We start from the raw sequence: 21388 nt of genomic DNA, 5'->3' as shown, positions 1-21388 counted from the left end.
GGCCGGCTGGTATCTTGCTATTTTGGCAGTTAAACTACCGTTCAGGAAATGCTGTTGAAAACAAAGCAAATCCTTGAAATACCCTATGAGGAGATGGATTGTCCCAAAACCTGTCGGTTCTGTCAGATTTTAAATGCCTACTTTTTTTTCGCGATTGTGGTCCTTTAAGTATGTGATAACTCCAAATCACAACCGCAGTGAAAGTTTTGAATGCAGGATTAGCATCTTTATCACTTACTACACTCAGACTCGTTGCTGTTTGAAATTGATTTTTATGGTGACAATACCGCTTTAAAAAAAAAATGCACAGGATGTGGTTTTTCATATTATTAAAGTGTATTTGAGCTGTGAGGGATAGAAAAAATTATAAATACCTGGGGCTTCCTCCAGGCTGATTGCTCCCACGCTGTCCTCCGCCGCTGCCCGGCTCCCCAACTATGTGGCTCATCGGCACACTAAAAACAAGAAATGTAGAGGCGCACATTGCAGAAAACGTATGGTTTTCGGTACAGCTAGTGTGCTCCCAGACTCAAAGTTCCATGTACGTCCACAACACAAGAAGTGAGAAGTAACTAATCCCATGGGGACACACACAGCAGTAACACCACCCTGCCTCAATGAAAGGTGCGAAACCCATTGCCACATCTTCCCAGCCTACAATAATGTCCTGGCTATAACTGGACGGCAGCGCATGTACTCTGCAGCTGAATGAGAAGACCTGAGGCAATGCAGCCAGTTCTGGATCCGCAGAATGAGCTCATTACCGTACTTGCTTTGCAGAGTTAAGCTGTGTACACACTTGAAAGATAAATGAAAGATCACAGACCAATGTTACCAATTCCATGTAGTATGAGAGCCATACCTACACAGTCTATTCTATGGAGCTGAACTCCCCATCAGACAGAAATCTTTGCAAGATGCTGCACACAAAGATGCTGTACACATTCAAAAGATCAGTATCTGCAAAAGATCAGTTCCTACAAAATGGATTCATACTCTATATCTGCAGATCTCATACACACCTTGTTTCACAGACATTCATCTGCACATCTGAAGATCCATGGTGGATCTGATCTGCAGATGGTTGTCCGTTAAAGAGAACCCGAGGTGGGTTTGAAGAATATTATCTGCATACAGAGGCTGGATCTGCCTATACAGCTCAGCCTCGGTTGCTATCCCAAACCCCCCTAAGGTCCCCCTGCACTCTGCAATCCCTCATAAATCACAGCCACGCTGCTGACAAACAGCTTGTCAGAGCTGGCTGTGTTTATCTCTATAGTGTCAGTCTGCTGCTCTCCCCGCCTCCTGCAGAACTCCAGTCCCCGCCTGCATCCCTTCCCTCCCTGCTGATTGGAGGGAAGGGACCGGGGCAGGGACCGGAGCTCTGCAGGAGGCGGGGGAGCAGCTGAGACTGACACTACAGATGTAAACACAGCCTCACAGCACGGCTGTGATTTATGAGGGATTGCAGAGTGCAGGGGGACCTTAGTGGGGTTTGGGATAGCAACAGAGGCTGGGCTGTTTAGGCAGATCCAGCCTCTGTATGCAGATAACATTCTTTAAACACACCTCGGGTCCTCTTTAAGGTGTGTATGATATCTGGCGATATCCTAGACTATGAATGGATCTTTTGCAGATACTGATCTGTTGCATGTGTGCAGCATCTTTGTGTACATCATCTTGCAAAGATTATCTGATGGGGAGGGCAGCTCCATAGAATAGACTGTGTAGAGTATGGCTCTCATATTACATGAAGGGTGGTAAAATTGGTCTGTGATCTTTTCAGTAATCTTTCAAGTGTGTACACAGCTTAAGTTACAGGGCAGCGAGGAAGCGCGCACACTTTGCATGAGGCGGTGCTGATTCATCACCTTCTATAGCTGTGTCGATATCATTAACCATATGGCCCAGACTTTGCATAGAGGCGCAGAGACACAAGACGGCTCTGTGTAGTTAGGACAGAAATCCAGCAGCTTAGTATAATGTCCTTCAACTGTTCAAAACATAAGAACTTTACTACTGCTTCTTAACCCCTTCAGTACGCTAGGGTGAAAACTACTTCCTGTTTGTGCATACCAATGTGACATGATGTAGATGAGGGGATCACCCCTCTGATCACTTCCTCCTTGATACCACTGCTGCCTGAAACCAGGGCTGTGGAGTCTGAGTCCAGGAGCAATTTTAGTTACCTGGAGTCGGAGGTTTCAATAAACTCAGTCGTCAGATGATTTTTGTACCGACTCCACAGCCCTGCCTGGAACACTCTTAAGGTGGCCACTAATGATGCAATCTTTTTCATCCAATTTTACTAAATCTATGCAGTATAATGGTAAACTGAGTGAATATATTGAATTGATAATTTAGGCAGTTCCCTTATATTACATAGAAATGGTAAGATTGGATGAAAAAGATTGTATCGTTAGTGGTCAGCTTTAGGCCCAGTGCACACCAAAGACCTCTAGCAGATCCGCAAAACACTAGAGGTTTGTGAGGCAGATTTTAAGAGCAATTCCTAGGCCTGTTTAGAGAGATTTTCTAAACATGCCTAGCGTGTGTTTTTTTTATTTATTTATTTATTTTTGTCGTTGTGTAGCAGATTTCATATATTGTTACAGTAAAAGCTGTTACTGAGCAACTTCTGTAACAACGCCTGGAAAACCGCTCTGATGTAGCGTTTTTCAGAGCGGTTTGAGCTTTTCCTATACTTTACATTGAGGCAGAAACGCTTCTGCAAACAGCAAACGTACAGCAGGAACCACGTTTGCTAAAAACCTCAAACCACCGGTGTGCACCAGCCCATTGAGATACATTAGCCAAGCGTTTTCACAGGCGGCAGTGGTTTTGAAAACGCTACCAAAAGCACTTGGTGTGCACCAGGCCTAAGATCGCGACGCACTCCCCTTTGTGCGCTAGTGCAGCCACCACGACTTTGCAGTAGCACGGATCCTCCTCCCGCACTTGCACACGGTAAGGAGCACGGCCAAAAGAACATGTTTTTCAAGAGTCCACGTGTGGCAAGGAGGTCGTGGAGAACCTCTGGAGGGATCCACAAGCTTTCCTCTTCATTTGTATTGGCCAATGATTGACCAATGTTACCACTTCCATGTTGTGCGAGAGCTTCCCTACACAATCTCCTACTAAAAGCCGTGCCTGTTCTGCTGTGGCTGAGCTGCATCAACGAGCTTTGGTCGGTGGGCTTCGTGGGGCCCAGTGAGAAGTAAGGGGGAGGGGGGGGGGAGATCATCCAGAGGCTTCTCTCTGCTAAAGTACCCATTTAGGACACTCTTGTTTTTTTTTTTTTTTTATTTTATTCACTACAGGTACACCTTAGGGCTTGTTCACATGGGCTTTCTTCTGAGCTTCTGCTCAGCGTCTCGATCAAACGCTGCGTTTTTTTTTCAAGAATACCAGCGTTTAACACCTTAGCTTTTAATGGCTTTTGAAGGCTTTTAATTGCTTTCAGGAGAGCGTTGCGTTTTCTAGGCTTTTGCAGGAAGTATAGGGAGAGGCTGGGCTTTTATGGGCTTTCACTGGCTTTTGCTGGCTTTAAAACGCCTTCTAGAAGCTGCATGTTGCTTTTGAGATGAGACTAGATGCTGGGATCAACTGCCAGGCTTTCATGAAAGCCTGCAAAAGCCAGCTCTAAACGCTCCCATTCACTTGCATTGGAGGGCAGTAGATCCCTAAAAATGTTACTTTAACCCTCCTGGCGGTATAAAAAAATACGCCAGGAGGCAGCGCGGCAGTTTTTTTTAAATTTTTTTTTTCTATATCATGTAGCGAGCCCAGGGCTCGCTACATGATAGCCGCTGCTCAGCGGCATCCCCCCGCCCTCTTCGATCGCCTTCGGCGATCTCCGATCAGGAAATCCCGTTCAAAGAACGGGATTTCCTGGAGGGCTTCCCCCGTCGCCATGGCGACGGGCGGGATGACGTCACCGGCGTCACTGACGTCGGGTCGTCATTGGGAGTCCCGGGCCACCCCTCGGCGCTGCCTGGCACTGATTGGCGATCGGGCGCGCGGCGGCGATCGGGGTGCTGGCGCAGCTAGCAAAGTGCTAGCTGCGTCCAGCAAAAAAAAAATTAAACAAATCGGCCCAGCAGGGCCTGAGCGGCACCCTCCGGCGGCTTACCCCGAACTACGTTCGGGGTTACCGCCAAGAAGGTTAAGGGCTGGTTCACACGGGCGTCTGCTGAGCTTTCGCTTGGCATTGCGTTCAAACGCCAGCGTTTAAACGCCAGCGTTTAAAAGCTAGCTTTTGAAGGCTTTTGGGAAGCGTTCAAGGCAAGCAGTTCTGGTCTCTGCTATTGTTTCCTCGCGTTTACTGCCTCTGAAAGCAGCATGTTGCTTTTGAGACTAGACGCAACGCTGGGATCTACTGCCAGGCTTTCATGAAAGCCTGCAAAAGCCAGCTCTAAACGCTCCCATTCACTTGCATGGGATGGCAGTAGATCCCAAAAAAACGCTGCGTCTGAAACGCCGCGTTAAACGCCACAAAAACGCCTGTCTGAACCAGCCCTTAAGACGCCACGTTTTTCCAGCAAAACGTCCGTGTGAACCAGCCCTTATCATTAAAGTGAATGATTAATGCTGTCCTTGTAATGCTCAGCCCACAGATCCTGCGTAGCATGATGTGGTCAGCGTAATTCTCGCCCTCTGCATTATACAGTGATAGAGCCGTCAGGTGATGGGAGCGAGAGGCCATGTGCTGACTGCACAATCTGCTCCATCACTTCCTGTTTTGCCGCTGTCCACTTCCTCTGTTGTTCTGGTGGAAAATCTTGACTGAGCGGTCACCGGAGGTATCCTCTTCTCACGACCTTGGACAATTCCCGCACAGACTTGCATAAACACAGCCCAGTAACAATGCAGCAAGGCATCGTGTAAAGTGCCAATTATTTTTACCTTTACACCAGAGATGTCAAACCAGTCCGAGGGCCGAGGTCCTCACACATTTTTGACACAGCTCAAATGAATTGATGGCTCTGAATCAGGAAAGGTGTGGTCCATAAGGTAGAACACTTTCATATCTTTCTCAGTCCATCCTAAACACTGGCATGGATCCGGCCCTCCTGGCCTGGAGTTCGACACATGTGCTTTACACCCTTAAAGAGGAACTCCAGCCTAAACAAGCATACTGTCATTAAGTTACATTAGTTATGTTAATTAAAATAGGTAATATAATCTCTTACCCACCCTGTTTTAAAAGAACAGGCAAATGTTTGATTTCATGGTTTTTGGTTGAAAGGAGGTGACAGGGAGCATGAGACACAGTTCCAACTGTCCTGTGCGCCTCTCCCAGTTGCTAGGCAACGTGAATAACAACATAGGAAATCCCATCATGCTCTGCACAGCATCAGGGAAATAAAGCCTGGGCTTTTTTTCTTTGATGGGTGGAGCTTAGCTAAAAATGATGCTTTGGTAAGAAAAACAAAGTTCTGATGCTGTGGAACTGTTAAACGCCAAGCATTTTCAGTTCTGCTGAGTAGATTTTTAGTCCGGAGGTTCACTTTAAGCTGATATCTTTCAAAGCACACCTGAAGTGACGGATGTGGAGGCTGCCATACTTGTTTCCTTTTAAACACGTGCAGAAAATTAGCAGGACAGCCAGGCAATGTGCAATTGCCTGGCTGTCCTGCTAATTTTCTGTCTTTAATACTTTTAGCCATAGACCCTGAACATTCAGAAACCTCTGATCTGCATGCTTGAAGTCAGACTGGATTAGCTGCATGCTTGTTTATGGTGTGTGATTCAGACACTACTGCAACCAAAGATTAGCAGGACTGCCAGGCAACTGGTATTGTTTAAAAGGAAACCAATATGGCAGCCTCTGTATTTGTCTCAGTTGAGGTGTAATTAAACGTGGTTTGTGTATGTGGCTAAACAGTGCAGAGTGGTGGAAGAGATGAATGATCGAGATCTGATCTACCTCTAATTGAACTGAATCGTGTATGGCCACATCCAATGCCCCTAACAAGCGCCCAGCCAGTGCAGGAAAGCAGCTGACAGGCGGTGACTTCAGTCTACAGCTGCCCATATGAAAGCGGCTTCAAGAGGAACCATAACTACATGTATTAGAATGTAGTAAATTATAAAGGATATGCACTTTTACACTAAATATCCTGGTTTCAGATATATCTGTATATTATGTAGCCTCACCTTTCCCGTAAGGCTTATCCTAGGCCGTTTATTATGCAGAATTTTCCCCCTACAGCATTCTGGGAGACCAGGTATTTTTTTATTTTTAATTTTTTTTATCCTGGCTTTGGAACTTTCAGTAAATGAACATTCCGCAGAGATCACTCGCCAGTACTGAAAAGGTTGCCATCTGTGATAAATTTCAGAATGTATTGTAAAACAATAAAAAAAATGTTTTGTCATTTTCACTGCAGTTCCTCTTCAGCTGTCCAGTTTGTATTCTGTACAAATGTTGGCAGTGGCAGGCCTTTTTTGTCTGTAAAAGCTGCTTCTCATGTCACTCATGTCATATAGATCGTTTTTTAAATATCCGATGAAGAAATTCCCCATGGACAGCCACTTCCTCCGGCGCAGACTTGGATAGCTGCAGGCTGCAATATTCTCAGGGAGCTTTGTCTGGGCTCTGCCCACTTGGAAACTAGCCAGCAAGTTGAGGTCACGCTGTGCCATGATGAAAGCATTTTTTATATTTACCATAGACCACGACAGAGATTGTCTTCTGTAGAGGGAATTCTTATTGAGGTTTTCCGTAATCTACTTGAATACAAGTCGACCTCCTGTATAAGTCGACTGCAATATTCAACCCTCTTAAACTGGGATTTTTTTATTGACTCAAGTATAATTCTACCCAGAAAAGTTAATGGCTGCACTTGGGGCTCAGGAGGGGTTAATGACTGCACTGCATACAGTATTGCAGCCATTAACCCCTCCTGTCCCTTAAAGAAAACATGTACCATCAAAAAGTTCCCCTGGGGGGTACTCACCTCGGGAGGGGGAAGCCTCAGGGTCCCAATGAGGCTTCACATGCCATCCTCCGTCCCTCGGGGGTCTCGCTGCAGCCCTCCGAACAGTGGCGATGTAAATATTTACCTTCCTGGCTCCTGTACAGGCGCTGTGGCAGTCTTTTGGCTCCGAAATAGGCAGAAATACCCGATCGCCGTCGGGTCTGCTCTACTGCGAAGGCGCAAGTCTCCGGCGCCTGCGCAGTAGAGCAGACTTGACTGACATCGGGTATTTCGGAGCCGAGAGCCCCCGCCCCCGCTGGAGCCTGGAAAGGTAAATATTGAACAAGCAGATTTGTTATGCCACTGTTCGGAGGTCTGCAGCGAGACCCCCGTGGGACAGAGGACGGAGGGGGAAGCCTCATTGGGGCCCTGAGGCTTCACGCAGCCGAGGTGAGTACCCCCCAGGGGAACTTTTTGATAGTGTCTCTAGCCAATACCTCCTCCAGGCCCCCCAAGTGCAGCAATTATTCACTTCCCTTCCTGCATCCCAGTACCCCCCCCCCCCCGTGTTTTATTGGCATGTCCTTTCCTCACAGTATCACTTACCACTGGGTACATTGCTGCAAATGGGAATGTCACTATTAGTACACACACACTAAAAATGGCTTTTTAGCATATATTCAGCAGGGGCATGTTTGCCCCTGCTAAAACGCCGCTATCCCGCGTCATAACGAGGGGTCTTTACCCTCCAAATCCCCCCTGGTACCTCCGGGGAGCGCTTCCGTGTGAGGCAGGGCTATGAGCTGCAGCCCTGCCTCACACGCGTCTATCTCCGCCTCTCCACCACCCCACTGTCTGCCTACGCTGAGAGGGGCGGGGGAGAGGCGGAGATCCGCTGCTGACAGACGCGTGTGAGGCAGAGCTGCAGCTCATAGCTCTGCCTCACACTGAAGCGCACAGGGGCAGCAAAATCCATGACCAAGTTGGTCATGGATTTTGCAGGGGGGATTTGGGGGGCAAACCTGTCCCTGCTGAATATAAGCTTAAAAGCCATTTTTAATTTGGCTTCAGACTCCCTTTTTAACTATGCATGCCACTCATGGCGTTTATTTTTGAACGACTGACCTGTCTAAGTCTTTGAGGATTGATCTGATCCTCATTGACTGACTTGTGCAGGTTTTATCGCGTTGGTTTTCCGACGCCACAAGCGCCGGTTGCAGAATCGGCCAGATGGATCAAGGACATGATAGTTAAGTGGAGATCCATCTGGCCACATCTACTGATGGGTACGTAGCTTTACCGATGGAAGCCTGGGGTTGTGTGTTGGGACCAGGTTGGCTGACATCCTGTGTATCCTTCCAGCTCAGCAGGTTGGAGGTGAGGAGGTCATGAAGGAACAACATGCTTTGACACCTTCCTCTTCCCTCAGGTCACAGGTTATCTGGAAGCAGGTCCTTCTCTTAGCACAAGTGACCGCTGTTTATACATTGTGATGACTAATGACCCCTATACAGAGGTGGCCATTTACTCCTGCGGTTACCATGGCTGCCTGATGTACACAACACAAGCTGTCACTCTCCAGGTCTGCTTATCAGGAACAGCAGAGAACGACCTTTGTCTCCTTTAAACAAGATACCTGCTAGTTATCACTGCCACGTGCGCAGGAAGCTATCCGCACACTTCAGTTTCAGCGGCTTAAACTATATCGTCCTTGATTAAACAGGAACTTAAGTGAAAAGGGGAAAAAATAAATCCAAAAGTTGCAAAGTGAGAAGTTAAAAAATAGGAGAGATATGAAGTAATGATTGATATTCGCCATGTAATTTGTTCATATTGTCTGATCCACAATCAGCCTGCAGGTCATCATCTTCACTTCTGGCAGACAAGAAAAAAAACTAGACAGCACCAGCTGTGCCACACATTTTAACAATGCTAAAGGCTCAAAGATGTGTTTTTTTTTGTTTTGTTTAATATATACATGTTGCTCACAAGATTCACAGACAGGAAATTGTCAGGATCTATGTCCCCTCATCCTTGGCTTCTTTGGTTCTCAGTGACCTCCGCTCATCCTTCTTATCTGGTTCTTTGCCACCTCCCTTCATCCTTGGCTTCTTCTCAGGTTCTCAGAGACCTCCCCTCATCCTTGGCTTCTTCCCTGGCCCTCGGTGACCTTCCCCATCCTTGACTTCCTGTCTGGTTCTCGTCAACCCCCCCCCCCCCCACACACACATCTTTGGCTTCATCTCTGGTTCTCGCACTATGAGTCGTAGTTGTCTCCCACAATCTGTGCTTTGGCCACAACTGTACCCCTCTCGCCTACTTGTACGTCGCTGCACACATACATACACCACCTTGTAATCCTCACGTTTGATTTGATCACACAAAAAACAGTACAATATGTTTCATTAATTAAAAAAAAAGTGCTTATTCTTGGCGAGGAAAAGCTTTCCTCAGGACTTCAGTGACCGCTCTCCTGCCAGTACACCGCGTGCTAATTGGAACATCTCTCTCCTTCCCCAGAATCCTAAAACCAGAGCTCAGATCGAGGCGCTGCTGCAGGATGGGAAGAATAAGGAGCTGCGGGAGAGACTCTGCAGCCGCATGGCGTTCGGCACAGCGGGACTACGCGCCGCCATGGGGGCCGGATTCTCCAGGATCAACGACCTGACCATCATCCAGACCACACAGGTAACCCAACATTTAGCAAATCCTCACAGCTATCATATTGGTTCATAGAAATTCTAAATGTGAATTTTTCAGATTGAAAAACCCCATTGTGTAGCTGGGTTTGCCGGCAGCTGTGCACCTATCCATACAGGCTTAAAGGGGAATTAAGGGTCATTAAGTTACATTAGTTATGTTTATTAAACTAGATATGTAATCTAAATCTCCTCCCTACCCTGTTTTAAAAACAGGCAAATGTTGGTGATTTCATGGGGGCAACCATCATTTTGGTTGAAAGGAGGTGACAGGGAGCATGAGACAAAAGTTCCAAGTGTCCTGATCACTCCTCCCAGCTGCGCGCGCTAGGCTTCAAATCTCAAATTCAAAATTTGAAGAAAAAAAATGTGCACCAAAACAGCAGAACGAGAACACCAACATCAGAAATCCCATCATGCTTTGGACCGCATCAGGGGAAAAATGCCCGGGCAGTTTTCTTCTGTGCAGCTAAAAATGAAGCTTGGGTAAGAAAAACGGAAAGTTCTGATGTTATGAAATTGTAAAAGAAACACCAACTCTTCAGTGCTGCTGAGTAGATTTTTAGTGTGGAGGTTCACTTTAACGTGCACCTGTTAAAGTGACTCTGAAGCGAAAAAAAAACAAAACTCATGATATAATGAATTGTGTGTGCAGTATGGATAATTAATAGAACATTAGTAGCAAAGAAAAGAGTGTCATATTTTTATTTTCAGGTATATAGCTTTTTTTTTTTTTTTCTTATAACATTGCATCATTCTCTAATAATTGCAGTTTCCATAATACACTCAACATTTTAAATGCTTTAAAAGAGCAGGCTAGTGACCCTTTGAACTTTTTTCTGCAGAAAAAGCCATAAACAAAGAAGAAACAATGAGACAGTAGAGAACCCTTTTGCATAGATAACTGAAGTTTCTTACCTCTTCCTGTACTGGAAACAATATGAGTCTCTTATCTGTGCTAATAATGTTTTATTTCTTAGCAGTACTAGACATACAAATCATTATGTCATAAGTTAATTTTCACTTCAGATTCCCGTTTAAAGAGAACCCGAAGTGGGTTTCTGCAATCAATATTAGGACACAGAAGCACATTTTGCATACTATCACCAGCCTCTGTGTCCTTTTAATCTGCCTCCAGCCAACACCCCCAGCCCCCCCCCCCCCCCCCCCCCCCGTGCTCTGCTGTCCCCCATTATAAAAACCGACAGGCTAGCCACACACAGATTGTCGCTAGCTGGCTGTTTACAGTCAGGCTGTCATTTACCTCCACTCCCCCACCTCCTGCATAGCGCCGCTCCCCACCTGCATCCTTTCTCTCCCCGCCTCTGTAAGCCGATAGGAGGAAGCTTAGAGGCAGGGAGGGAAGCCACACAGGCAGGAAGCGGCGCTATGCAGGAGGTGGGGGAGTGGAGGTAAATGACAGCCTGAATGTAAACAGCCAGCTAGCGACAATCTGTGTGTCGTTATTGGTTTTTATAGGAGGGGTCAGCAGAGCACAGGGGGGGGGGGGGGACACTATAAGGACACAGAGGCTGGTGATAGTATGCAGAATGTGCCTCTGTATCCTAATATTGATTGCAGAAACCCACCTCCGGGTTATCTTTAAAGGGACACTTAAGTCAAACAAAAAAAAATGAGTTTTACTCACCTAGGGCTTCCAATAGCCCCCTGCAGCTGTCCGGTGCCCTCGCCGTCTTCCTCCGATCCTCTTGGCCCCGCCGGCAGCCACTTCCTGTTTCGGTGACAGGAGCTGACAGGCTGGGGACGCAAGTGATTCTTCGCGTTCCTGGCCACAATAGCGCCATCTATGCTGCTATAGCATATATCATATACCATATAGCCGCATAGAGGGTGCTAATGTGTCTGGGAACGCGAAGAATCACTCGCGTCCCCAGCCTGTCAGCTCCTGTCACCGAAACAGGAAGTGGCTGCCGGCGGGGCCAGGAGGATCGGAGGGAGATGGCGAGGGTACCGGACAGCTGCAGGGGGCTATTGGAAGCCCTAGGTGAGTAAAACTCATTTTTTTTTGTTTGACTTAAGTGTCCCTTTAAGGGCTCGTTTCCACTGTAGCGGTACGGAATCGCCTGGATTCCACCGCAGAAGAAATCGCATGCGGCTGCGTTTCCGCATGCGGAATTACCCGCGATTTCCCAATGCGATTTCGCATGGCAAGGAGCCAGGTGAATTTAACCATGTCACTGCCTGTGTAAAGCTCCATTGCTTTACATGGGAAATCCGCACGCCGAAACGCACCCGCACGACGCACAAGTGGAAACAATGCCATCCACTTGTATTGCCTATGCAGTGCCTGCATGCGGATTCGCTATAGTGGAAACGAGCCCTTAAGAGCACCTCCAGTAAAAAGGTTTGGTGTCAGAGAGCATTGCATGGGAGATATCTGCCGTCCTTTTCACACAACCGTTCAAATTTCAATGATATGCGATTTATTATTAGTCCTGTATTAGGCTGGAGTCGCATTGTACCGCATGGGAAACTTATCCTGTAAAACGTGATTTTTTTTATTTTTTTTCAAATGGATCAAATGGTTTCTTACAGTAGCATCAGTTTTTCATCTGGTTCCTGTTTTTGTTTTGACACCACCCGTTATTCGAGTTCTCTGCAAGCTAGAAATGCTGGTATACCAATCCCAGAGCCCCTCAAAGAAGCATCAGGCTCCCATTGGTTTGCAAAAGACCAATGGGAATTCTGCCTGAGCACCAGGGAGGCTTTTTATTGGTCCACCACTCTGTGAACCAATGAGAATCTTCCTTGAGGAGGGACTATTCCCATTGGTCTTTTACAAACCACTTGTAGCCTGATGCTTATGATGGGGCTCGAGGAGCTGTATACCGGCGTTTCTCGTGTGCAGGGACCCAAACAAAAGGCAGCAGGTAAGCATTTAGCGAACATGTGCGTCGAGCAGCCATCTGCTTGGTCTGGCCAATCGTGCAGGATCCAGACTTGCATTCCATTTGTTGGACCAGAATGGACTGATGGGAACGGATCCTATTGCTTTTTACATGATCCGTTTGGATCTGTAAACATAACGTATTTACTGGCAGTGTAAAAGGAGCCTTAGATTTCCGTGTGGCCACAGTGAAGGCTGTACAATCTCACTCCTTTACATGGAGATGTATGCCGGAGGGATTTTACACTGTGCTGGGGGGGGGGGGGCTGGGTGTTAGTCGCAGAGTCTTGTTGCCGGATCCCTGGAGAGGAGGTTATATTTGCTGCATGTTTGTCACACACCTGATGCCTCCAGCAGTGACAGGTCTACATTTCCCCCCCAGAGGCTCGTGTGCTGAGGTGAGAATGTCTGAGTATCCTCCCTCACCACACAGCTCACCATAGTGCTGGCAAGACCTGTCCCCTTCCTGTGCACTTTGGTTTTTTTTGTTTTGTTTTTTACATCTTAGTCCAGCTGTTTTGTAATCTGAACCCCGCCTTTTCCAGAACTTGGCTACCTCGGCAGGTGGTTTGGCCTACTGGATGTCCGCTTAACAAACCTATTACTAAAGAGGTCAGGAGAAGAAAAAGAGATGCAAATAGCAGCTTGGTTTACTTTTTTTTTTTTTTAATTGATTTATTTATTTTTAATTTATATAGTGCCAACAGCTTAAATGGCACAAAACAGACAATAGTGGTCAGCACAGAGACATGAATAGTAAAATACGCACAGTACAATCAGGAATCCAGCAACAAAGGTACAGATAAATGCAAGTGGTGTAATTTTATCAAATGTGCTAGTATTGGTAATATGACAAAAACAGGAAACAATAGGAGAAGGTCCTTGACTTTGCAAGCTTATAATCTAGGTTAGTGGGAGATGCGGGCTAGCAGATGACAGTGATCCTGCAATGCTCCCTATAGAAAATTATACACTTGTCTGAAGAGGTGTGTTTTTTAAAGGGTGCTTTGAAGACTCAGGCTCAGAGCATGACGGACAGGCAGTGGGAGAGAGTTCCAATGGAGAGGTGATGCTAGTGAGAAGTCCTGTATGTGAGAGTGTGAGGAGGTGACCAGAGGGTTCCACCAGGGATGGTATCTGGAGATTGAGGACATGTATAGAGGGCATAGCCTATGTAGAGCTTTGAATGATAGTGTTAGGCGTTTGAGCTGGATCATTTTGCAGCTCATGGATGGATTGGCAGAGGAGGCGGCATCAGACGGATGGATGGGATTGTCTTTGCAGCTACTCTGGGGTATCTTCCCTCTACTTAGGCATAAAACCACCTGAAGGGAGTTTCCTCACTACAGGTTCCCTTTAAAGGGATACTGTAGGGGGGTCGGGGAAAAATGAGCTGAACTTACCCGGGGCTTCTAATGGTCCCCCGCAGACATCCTGTGCCCGCTCAGCCGCTCACTGATGCTCCGGCCCCGCCTCCGGTTTACTTCTGGAATTTCTGACTTTAAAGTCAGAAAACCACTGCGCCTGGGTTGCCGTGTCCTCGATCCCGCTGATGTCATCAAGAGCGCACAGCGCAGGCCCAGTATGGTCTGTGTCTGCGCAGTACACTCCTGGTGACATCAGCGGGAGCGAGGACACGGCCACGCAGGCGCAGTGGTTTTCTGACTTTAAAGTCAGAAATTCCAGAAGTGAACCGGAGGCGGGGCCGGAGCATTGGGGAGTAGCTGCGCCAACACAGGATGTCTGCGGGGGACCATTAGAAGCCCCGGATAAGTTCAGCTCATTTTCCCCCGACCCCCCTACAGTATCCCTTTAAGGTATATATGGTTTTACCACTAGCTTTTACTGTTTGTAGCGCTGTTGGTTCATTAGAGATGTTGCCATGGAAACTCCTTTTTTAGTATTTCTGGTCAGTAGATGCAGTAATTGGCTTGTTAAGTTGCCGCCTCAGTTTGCCTCGCTCACCGCAGGAGATTTACCACAAACTTTGATCTTCTGTTATTACACAAACATGCGCCACCATTGCCAACCGGCCTCATTACCGGAAACCTAGAGTAAATAGTGTTTCCTGGACACACAAATTCCATTTCTTTATCTCCAGGTCATCTGATAATGAACTGCAGAACACCCAGAACACTAACAGCGAAACTAGAGCTGATGTCCATGATAACACATGACCTGTGCCTGCTGCTTAAAGGGGTTCTTGGGGGTAGATAAACAAAGTGTCACTTACCTGAAGCTTCTACCAGCCCTCTGCAGCTATTAAGTCCCACGCCGTCCCTGAAGCCTCCGCCGTTCGCCGCCGCTGGTGACCTGCTAATTATTCTTCTAACTAGACGAATAGAACTGCGACTGTGCTTCCGCGCGCATCACCGCGAGCTTACTGCGCAGGCGTAGTACAAAAAAACTTCGTACTGTACCTGCGCAGTAAGCTCCCGATGACGAATAAGTTAGACAATCCTGACATCCCGCCGATTGCTGCCGGTAATATGTACCCGTCTGCGATCCCGTGAGAGCCGCAGCTTCACTCGTCGGTATGGCGACGATCGGACATGACTTCATCGACATGCGAAGTTCCGATCCTCCCATAGCGAAGCCAGGAGCTGATTGGGAGGCTGCGCCATCGCGGGATCCCTGGGGGTACGTATACCGGCGGCGATCAGAGGGGACCAAAGGCACTTGAGGGGCATACTTAGCTAGCAAAGTGCTAGCTGAAGAATATAAATAACATTTTATAGGCCAAAATCCTCCCGGGCTGTGTGATCCCATGCGGCGGCTAGCCCAACCCTAGGTCAGGCTTACCGACAGGGAGGTTAAAGAGGACCTGAACTCTTGCACAGGACAGAAGGAAACCTAGAGAAATGCACCCTGAATGTATTTAGAGAATTTAGCCTGTCTAATTCCCCCTCATTTGTGTCTAATTAGAACTGTATTTTAATCTCCCCCTGTGTCACATGACTGCCTATGGCAGATACGCTCATTTGAAAGCACAGGCTGCTGACAAGATGTCGGCTTCCATGAATCAGGAAGTAGAAACAGTGCCGGTTTATTTTAGGATTTCTATCAGCTGTAACAAAGAAATGTTTCTTGTTTGAAGGCTATTATGCTGTTGTGTATCTTTTAGAGCAGAGAGGACATTCTGAGTTCAGGCCCGCTTTAAAAATATCTGCTTAAATATGCAATAAAGCACTTTTCTTTTCCTTTTTTTCTTTTCACCCTATTTTTCACTTTTTAAATTAACCCCTGACCTCCCAAATAGCTGGGGGGGAAAAAAGTTACCTTAGGGATTGAACTTTAATATGTATGTCAATGGGGTATATTACTATTACTTTATAAATTATAGGCTTGTAATCGGGGATGGGCGCAGAACTGAAAACAAAATGCACCTTTATTTCCAAATGAAATATTGGCGCCATAAATTGTACTAGGGAAAACATTTTAAACATTGCAATAACCAGGACAAATGGGCAAATGTTGGTTTTAATTACGATAGCAAGTGTTATTTAAAACTATAATGGCCGCAAACTGAGCAGAAATGATTTTTTTTCCCATTATTTTTTTTCCTTCTTCCTGATAACATTTTTAGAATAAAATAATTCTTAGCAAAAAGTACCTCCCAAAGAAAGCCTAATTGGAGGTTGAAAAAAAAGATATGATAGATTGTTTCTTTGTGATAAGTAGTAGTAAAGTTATAGGCACATGAATGGAAGGAGCGCTGACAGGTGAAAATTGCTCTGGTTTTTTAACCACTTCAGGATTCTGCGTACGCTTAAGTCACGGCTCGCAGGGTAAATGTAAACACACGGGGAAGATCTTCCCCGTAGAGGAGATCGGCGATCCCCGGCCTCTGATTGGCCGGGGATCGCTGGCATCTGATAGGCTAAAGCCTATCCCATCAGGCGCAGGGAGAGGGAGGGAAGGGTAAGGAGGCAAGGAAGCGCTGCGGAGGGGGGGCTTTGAAGAGCCCCCCCGCAAGCGCAAGCAGCCGGCGGCGCCGATCAGACCCCCCCAGCAGGACATCCCCCTAGTGGGGAAAAAAGGGGGGGGGGGAAGAGTCTGATCGGCCTGGCTGCAACCTGATCTGTGCTGTGGGCTGGAGAGTCCACGCAGCACCGATCAGCAAAAAACCATGTGGTACAGAAGTGGTTAAGGGGGAAAACCCTTTGAGGTGAAGTGGTTAAATAATGCACATTGCCTGGTTGTCCTGCTGATCCTTTCACTTCAATCCATTCAGATTTGTGTAAATGCAGATCTTGGCCCTCAAGTCACATTGGAGGCCTTGGCCTGCTGCGAGTCACACCGCTCTGTATCCTCCCATCTAGGGAGGTAGGAGAGGTTCTGCCAGGGTTAGTCATCGATGATCCATTTATCACTATAATATGGTTATTTCCTATCAGTGTGACAATGACCTCATTCTCTGCTCTCATCTAATCACCAGGGTGAGTGCATGCAGGAGAGTCGGGATATAGGCCACTGATTAGATAAACTCTGCGTGGTCGCTTCTCTCGTGTATCTAATGACCTCTGTCCCTGATCTCAGCTGCTTCTCTCATTCTCTGCTTCTTTTATTTTGTACGGTTTCCCCTGTTCTCTGCTTGTTCTCGGCAACCTCCCCCTTCGGCGGCTGCTGCTCTCGTTCTTGGCTTCTTCTCAGCTTTTTCCCGTTTTTTAGGCTTCTTCTCTTGTTAGGGGATTCCCATGTTCATGGCTGATTCTCTTGTTCTCCGCTTCCTTACTTGTTCACAGCTTCTTCTTTTCTGGGTCTTGGTGACCTCCCCAACCTTGGCTTCTCCTCTCAATCTCTGCCTCTTTGCTTGTTTTTCAGCGGTCTCCCCTGTTCTCAGCTTCTTTTCTGGTTCTGGGTGACCTGCCCCCATCCTATGCTTCTTTCCTAATTCCGCTTCTTCTTTCTCTTGGCTGTCAACCCTGTTGTCAGTGACCTCACCCCATCCTTTGCTTCCTCTCTTGTTCTCAGCTTCTTCTCTTGTTCGCAGCTGTCTCCCATATTCTCGGCTTCTTCTCTGGTTTTTGGTGACCATTCCTGCCCCCCCCCATCCTTGGCCTTTTCTCTGCTTCTTGGTGACCTCCCCCATCTTTGGCTTCTTTTTCTCTGCTTCTTGGTGACCTCTCCTCATCCTTGGCCTTTTCTCTTGTTCTCGGCTTCTTCCCTTGTTTTCAGCTGTCTCTCCCCTGTTCTCGGCAACCCCCCACTGGGTCCTAGGTTCGATTCCCAGCCAGGACACTATCTGCATGGAGTTTTGGATCAACAGGGATATGTGAGGGAGCAGGCTGGTGTTGTACTTTATTCTCTGCGCTATAGATGAGATATGACCCCCTCCCCTTTCTGCCATAAAACACTGTAGAGGGTAGCCAGGAATAGGTGTTCCCAGTATAGGTTAGCTAGGTATAGTTGCCACCAGTTTAGGTAGGCAGCTGGCATAGTTGCAGCCAGTATAGTTTCCCCCAGCGTAAAGGTAGTCAGTATATTTGTCCCCAGTATATAGGTTGGCCAACTAGGTGTAGACAGTAATGTTGCCCCAGTATATAGTGGTGCCCCCAGTATAGGTGGACAGTGTAGTTGCCTCAGCATATAGGTTAGCCAGGTAGGTGCCCCCAGTATAGGTGGACAGTGTAGTTGCCCCAGCATATAGTTTAGCCAGGTAGGCGCCCCTAGTATAGGTGGACAGTATAGTTGCCCCCAGTATAGGTAGACAGTATAGTTGCCTCCATGTTAGCCAGGTAGGTGCCTCCCAATAGGTAGCCATCCTGCTCCCTACACACACCCCCACCCCCGTGGCCACCGCTCGTTACCTTATGAAAGAGAGTCGCCGCCTCCTCTGAGAGTCCCCGGTCCTCCTCGGCTAATAGATGTCAGTAGCGACCAGCATCGCTGCTGTGAAGAGGAAGCAGGAGAGCAGTTCCCCTGGTAACAGCGATATACAGGAAATAAGCACTTCCTGTATATGCGCCACTACGCAATGGCAGCGGCTCTCCTGCCTCCTCTTCATAGCCACACTGCGGGTCGCCACTGACTGACGTCTATTACCCGGGGAGGAAATAAGTACATGGTATAGGCAGGGCAGTGTGTAGTTGTGCTGTGTGTAGTATAAACACACCCTGACTTAAAGTGTACCCGGGGCGACATGTGACATGAGAGAAACGTGTATGTACAGTACAAAGCATATTAATAACCAGGCTGTGTTACTTGTTTTGTTTTGCTACCGGAAAGAGTTAATTATTTAGAATTGAATTGACAGCTTCTGTCTTGTCAGGAGCTTGTCAGGAATATAGTAAACATCAATTTTTCTACATATTTCTGAGAGCAGAGGGAGAGAGAAAAAGGTCAATATAGTTCATGTTTATTCATTAAGGGACACTTAATAGACTGCCACTGAGCAGAGACAACAAAACTTTCAATCTACTTTCTAAATGTTTAACCACTTTACCCCCGGCGGTACGAATTACTCCGCCCCTTTTTTCCCTCCTAAAAAGCCAGGGACGGAGAAATCCGTACTTTCCGCGCTCCCGCTGCTGTCCGCGCTACCGCCGCTCGTGCGCGCGCGCCCGTGCACGCCGCCGCCCGCTTGCCCGGAGATCAATGAACGGGAAAATCCATTCCCGTTCGTTGATCTAAGCCCCCGCAATGATCTGCTGCTTCTTTCAGAAACAGCGAGATCATTGTGAGTCTCCCAGCCTCCTACTGCTTCCTGTAAGCGTCCTTCCGGTCGCTTACAGGTCGCATGTAAACATACTCACTGTGGCCATCTTGTGTCCAAATAGTAAACTACACCTTAATGCATTTTACACATACAAATAAATTGTTTTACATAATAAATTAACTCATTACCTCCCATACGCCCCAATTTTTTTTTTTTTTTGTAATTTAAAAAAAAAATAAAAATATTTTTATATATATATATATATATATATATATATATATATATATATATATATATATATATATATATATATATATATATATATATATATATATATATATATATATATATATATATATATATATATATATATATATATATATATATATATATATATATATATATATATATATATATATATATATATGTATATGTATGTATATATATATATATATATATATATATGTATGTATATATATATAAATATATATATATATATACCTTAGGGACTGAACTTTTTAAATATTTATGTCAAGAGGGTATAACACTGTTACTTTATAAACTACGGGCTTGTAATTAGGGATGGACGCAAAACTGAAAAAAATGCACCTTTATTTCCAAATAAAATATTGGGGCCAAACATTGTGATAAGGACATAATTTAAACGGTTTTATAATCGGGAATAATGGGCAAATTTCATGGGTTTTAATTACAGTAGCATGCATTATTTAAAAACTATAATGGCCGAAAACTGAAAATAATAATTTTTTTACCACATTTTTTCCTATTTTCCCCATTAAAACACATTTAGAATAAAATAATTCTTGGCATAATGTCCCACCTAAAGAAAGCCTAATTGGTGGCGAAAAAAACAAGATATAGTTCATTTCATTGCGATAAGTAATAATAAAGTTATAGACGAATGAATGGACGGAGCGCTGAAAGGTGAAAATTGCTCTGGTGGTCAGGGGGTAAAACCCCTCAGTGGTGAAGTGGTTAAATATAAAATAAAATCCTTGGCTGTCTAAAGTCCATTTAATTTTTTTTTTTTTTTTTTTTAGGAGTAGGAGGATAAATACAATTGTTGATCTCACCAGTTTATTTTCACCTCGGGTTCACTTTAATGTATATGCAGGCCGGTGTATATAAACACAGCGGATGACAGGTCAGCGTATAGCTATATGCATGCATGCAGGCTGCTGTGTATACAAACTGGCTGACCTGATGTGTATGCAGGCTACTGTCTATAAACTCACTGGCTGACCTGATGTGCTCTCCTGCAGTTGGGAGATGCTGGGAATCGGCCCGGCAGCCTTGTTGACATTCCATGAATTGTCACGCGTTGACTCGCAGCCTGGCCCCGCCCCCCACGTGCAGCCTTCATGCAGCAGGAATGACAGGCGTGTGAGCTGCAGATGTCAGCATTGTGTGATTACCAGCTGAGCTCGCGTGAGGAAATCCTGACAGGGCAGTGCGAGCCGGTTCCTGACTGACTGAGGCGTCCTTCAGCCTCTGCTCTGCTGTGTACAGTGTGTGTGCATGGAATGTGCAAAGAGCCCCTGTCACACCCCAGTGTTCCTCAGCCTGCGCTCTGCTGTGTACAGTGTGTGTGCATGGAATGTGCAAAGAGCCCCTGTCACACCTCAGTGTACCTCAGCCTGCGCTCTGCTGTGTGCAGTGTGCATGGAATGTGCAAAGAGCCCCTGTCACAGCTCAGTGTACCTCAGCCTCCGCTCTGCTGTGTGCAGTGTGTGTGCATGGAATGTGCAAAGAGCCCCTGTCACACCTCAGTGTACCTCAGCCTCCGCTCTGCTGTGTGCAGTGTGTGTGCATGGAATGTGCAAAGAGCCCCTGTCACACCTCATTGTACCTCAGCCTCCGCTCTGCTGTGTACAATGTGTTCATGGAATGTGCAAAGAGCCCCTGTCACACCTCAGTGTACCTCAGCCTGCGCTCTGCTGTGTACAGTGTGTGTGTGCATGAAATGTGCAAAGAGCCCCTGTCACACCTCAGTGTACATCAGCCTGCGCTCTGCTGTGTACAGTGTGTGTGCATGAAATGTGCAAAGAGCCCCTGTCACACCTCAGTGTACCTCAGCCTGCGCTCTGCTGAGTACAGTGTGTGCATGGAATGTGCAAAGAGCCCCTGTCACACCTCAGTGTACCTCAGCCTGCGCTCTGCTGTGTACAGTGTGCATGGA

The 21388-nt window shown here is 46.6% G+C and overlaps 1 protein-coding gene across 1 annotated transcript in view; it reads left to right on the top strand.

Annotated features, from left to right (window-relative positions):
• PGM2L1 (phosphoglucomutase 2 like 1) overlaps window positions 1-21388 on the top strand; it is a 97785-nt gene that overhangs the window by 28932 nt on the left and 47465 nt on the right. Inside the window, exon 2 of the mRNA XM_068264643.1 lies at window positions 9444-9611. Within this exon, the coding sequence (XP_068120744.1) occupies window positions 9444-9611 (168 nt within the window). The remainder of the gene's footprint in view (window positions 1-9443; window positions 9612-21388) is intronic.

Source organism: Hyperolius riggenbachi, chromosome 2 (genome assembly GCF_040937935.1).
Source record: "Hyperolius riggenbachi isolate aHypRig1 chromosome 2, aHypRig1.pri, whole genome shotgun sequence".
Classification (NCBI taxonomy): domain Eukaryota; kingdom Metazoa; phylum Chordata; class Amphibia; order Anura; family Hyperoliidae; genus Hyperolius; species Hyperolius riggenbachi.
Note: the sequence above shows the minus strand (reverse complement) of the source record. Positions and strands in the feature narration are given on the sequence as shown.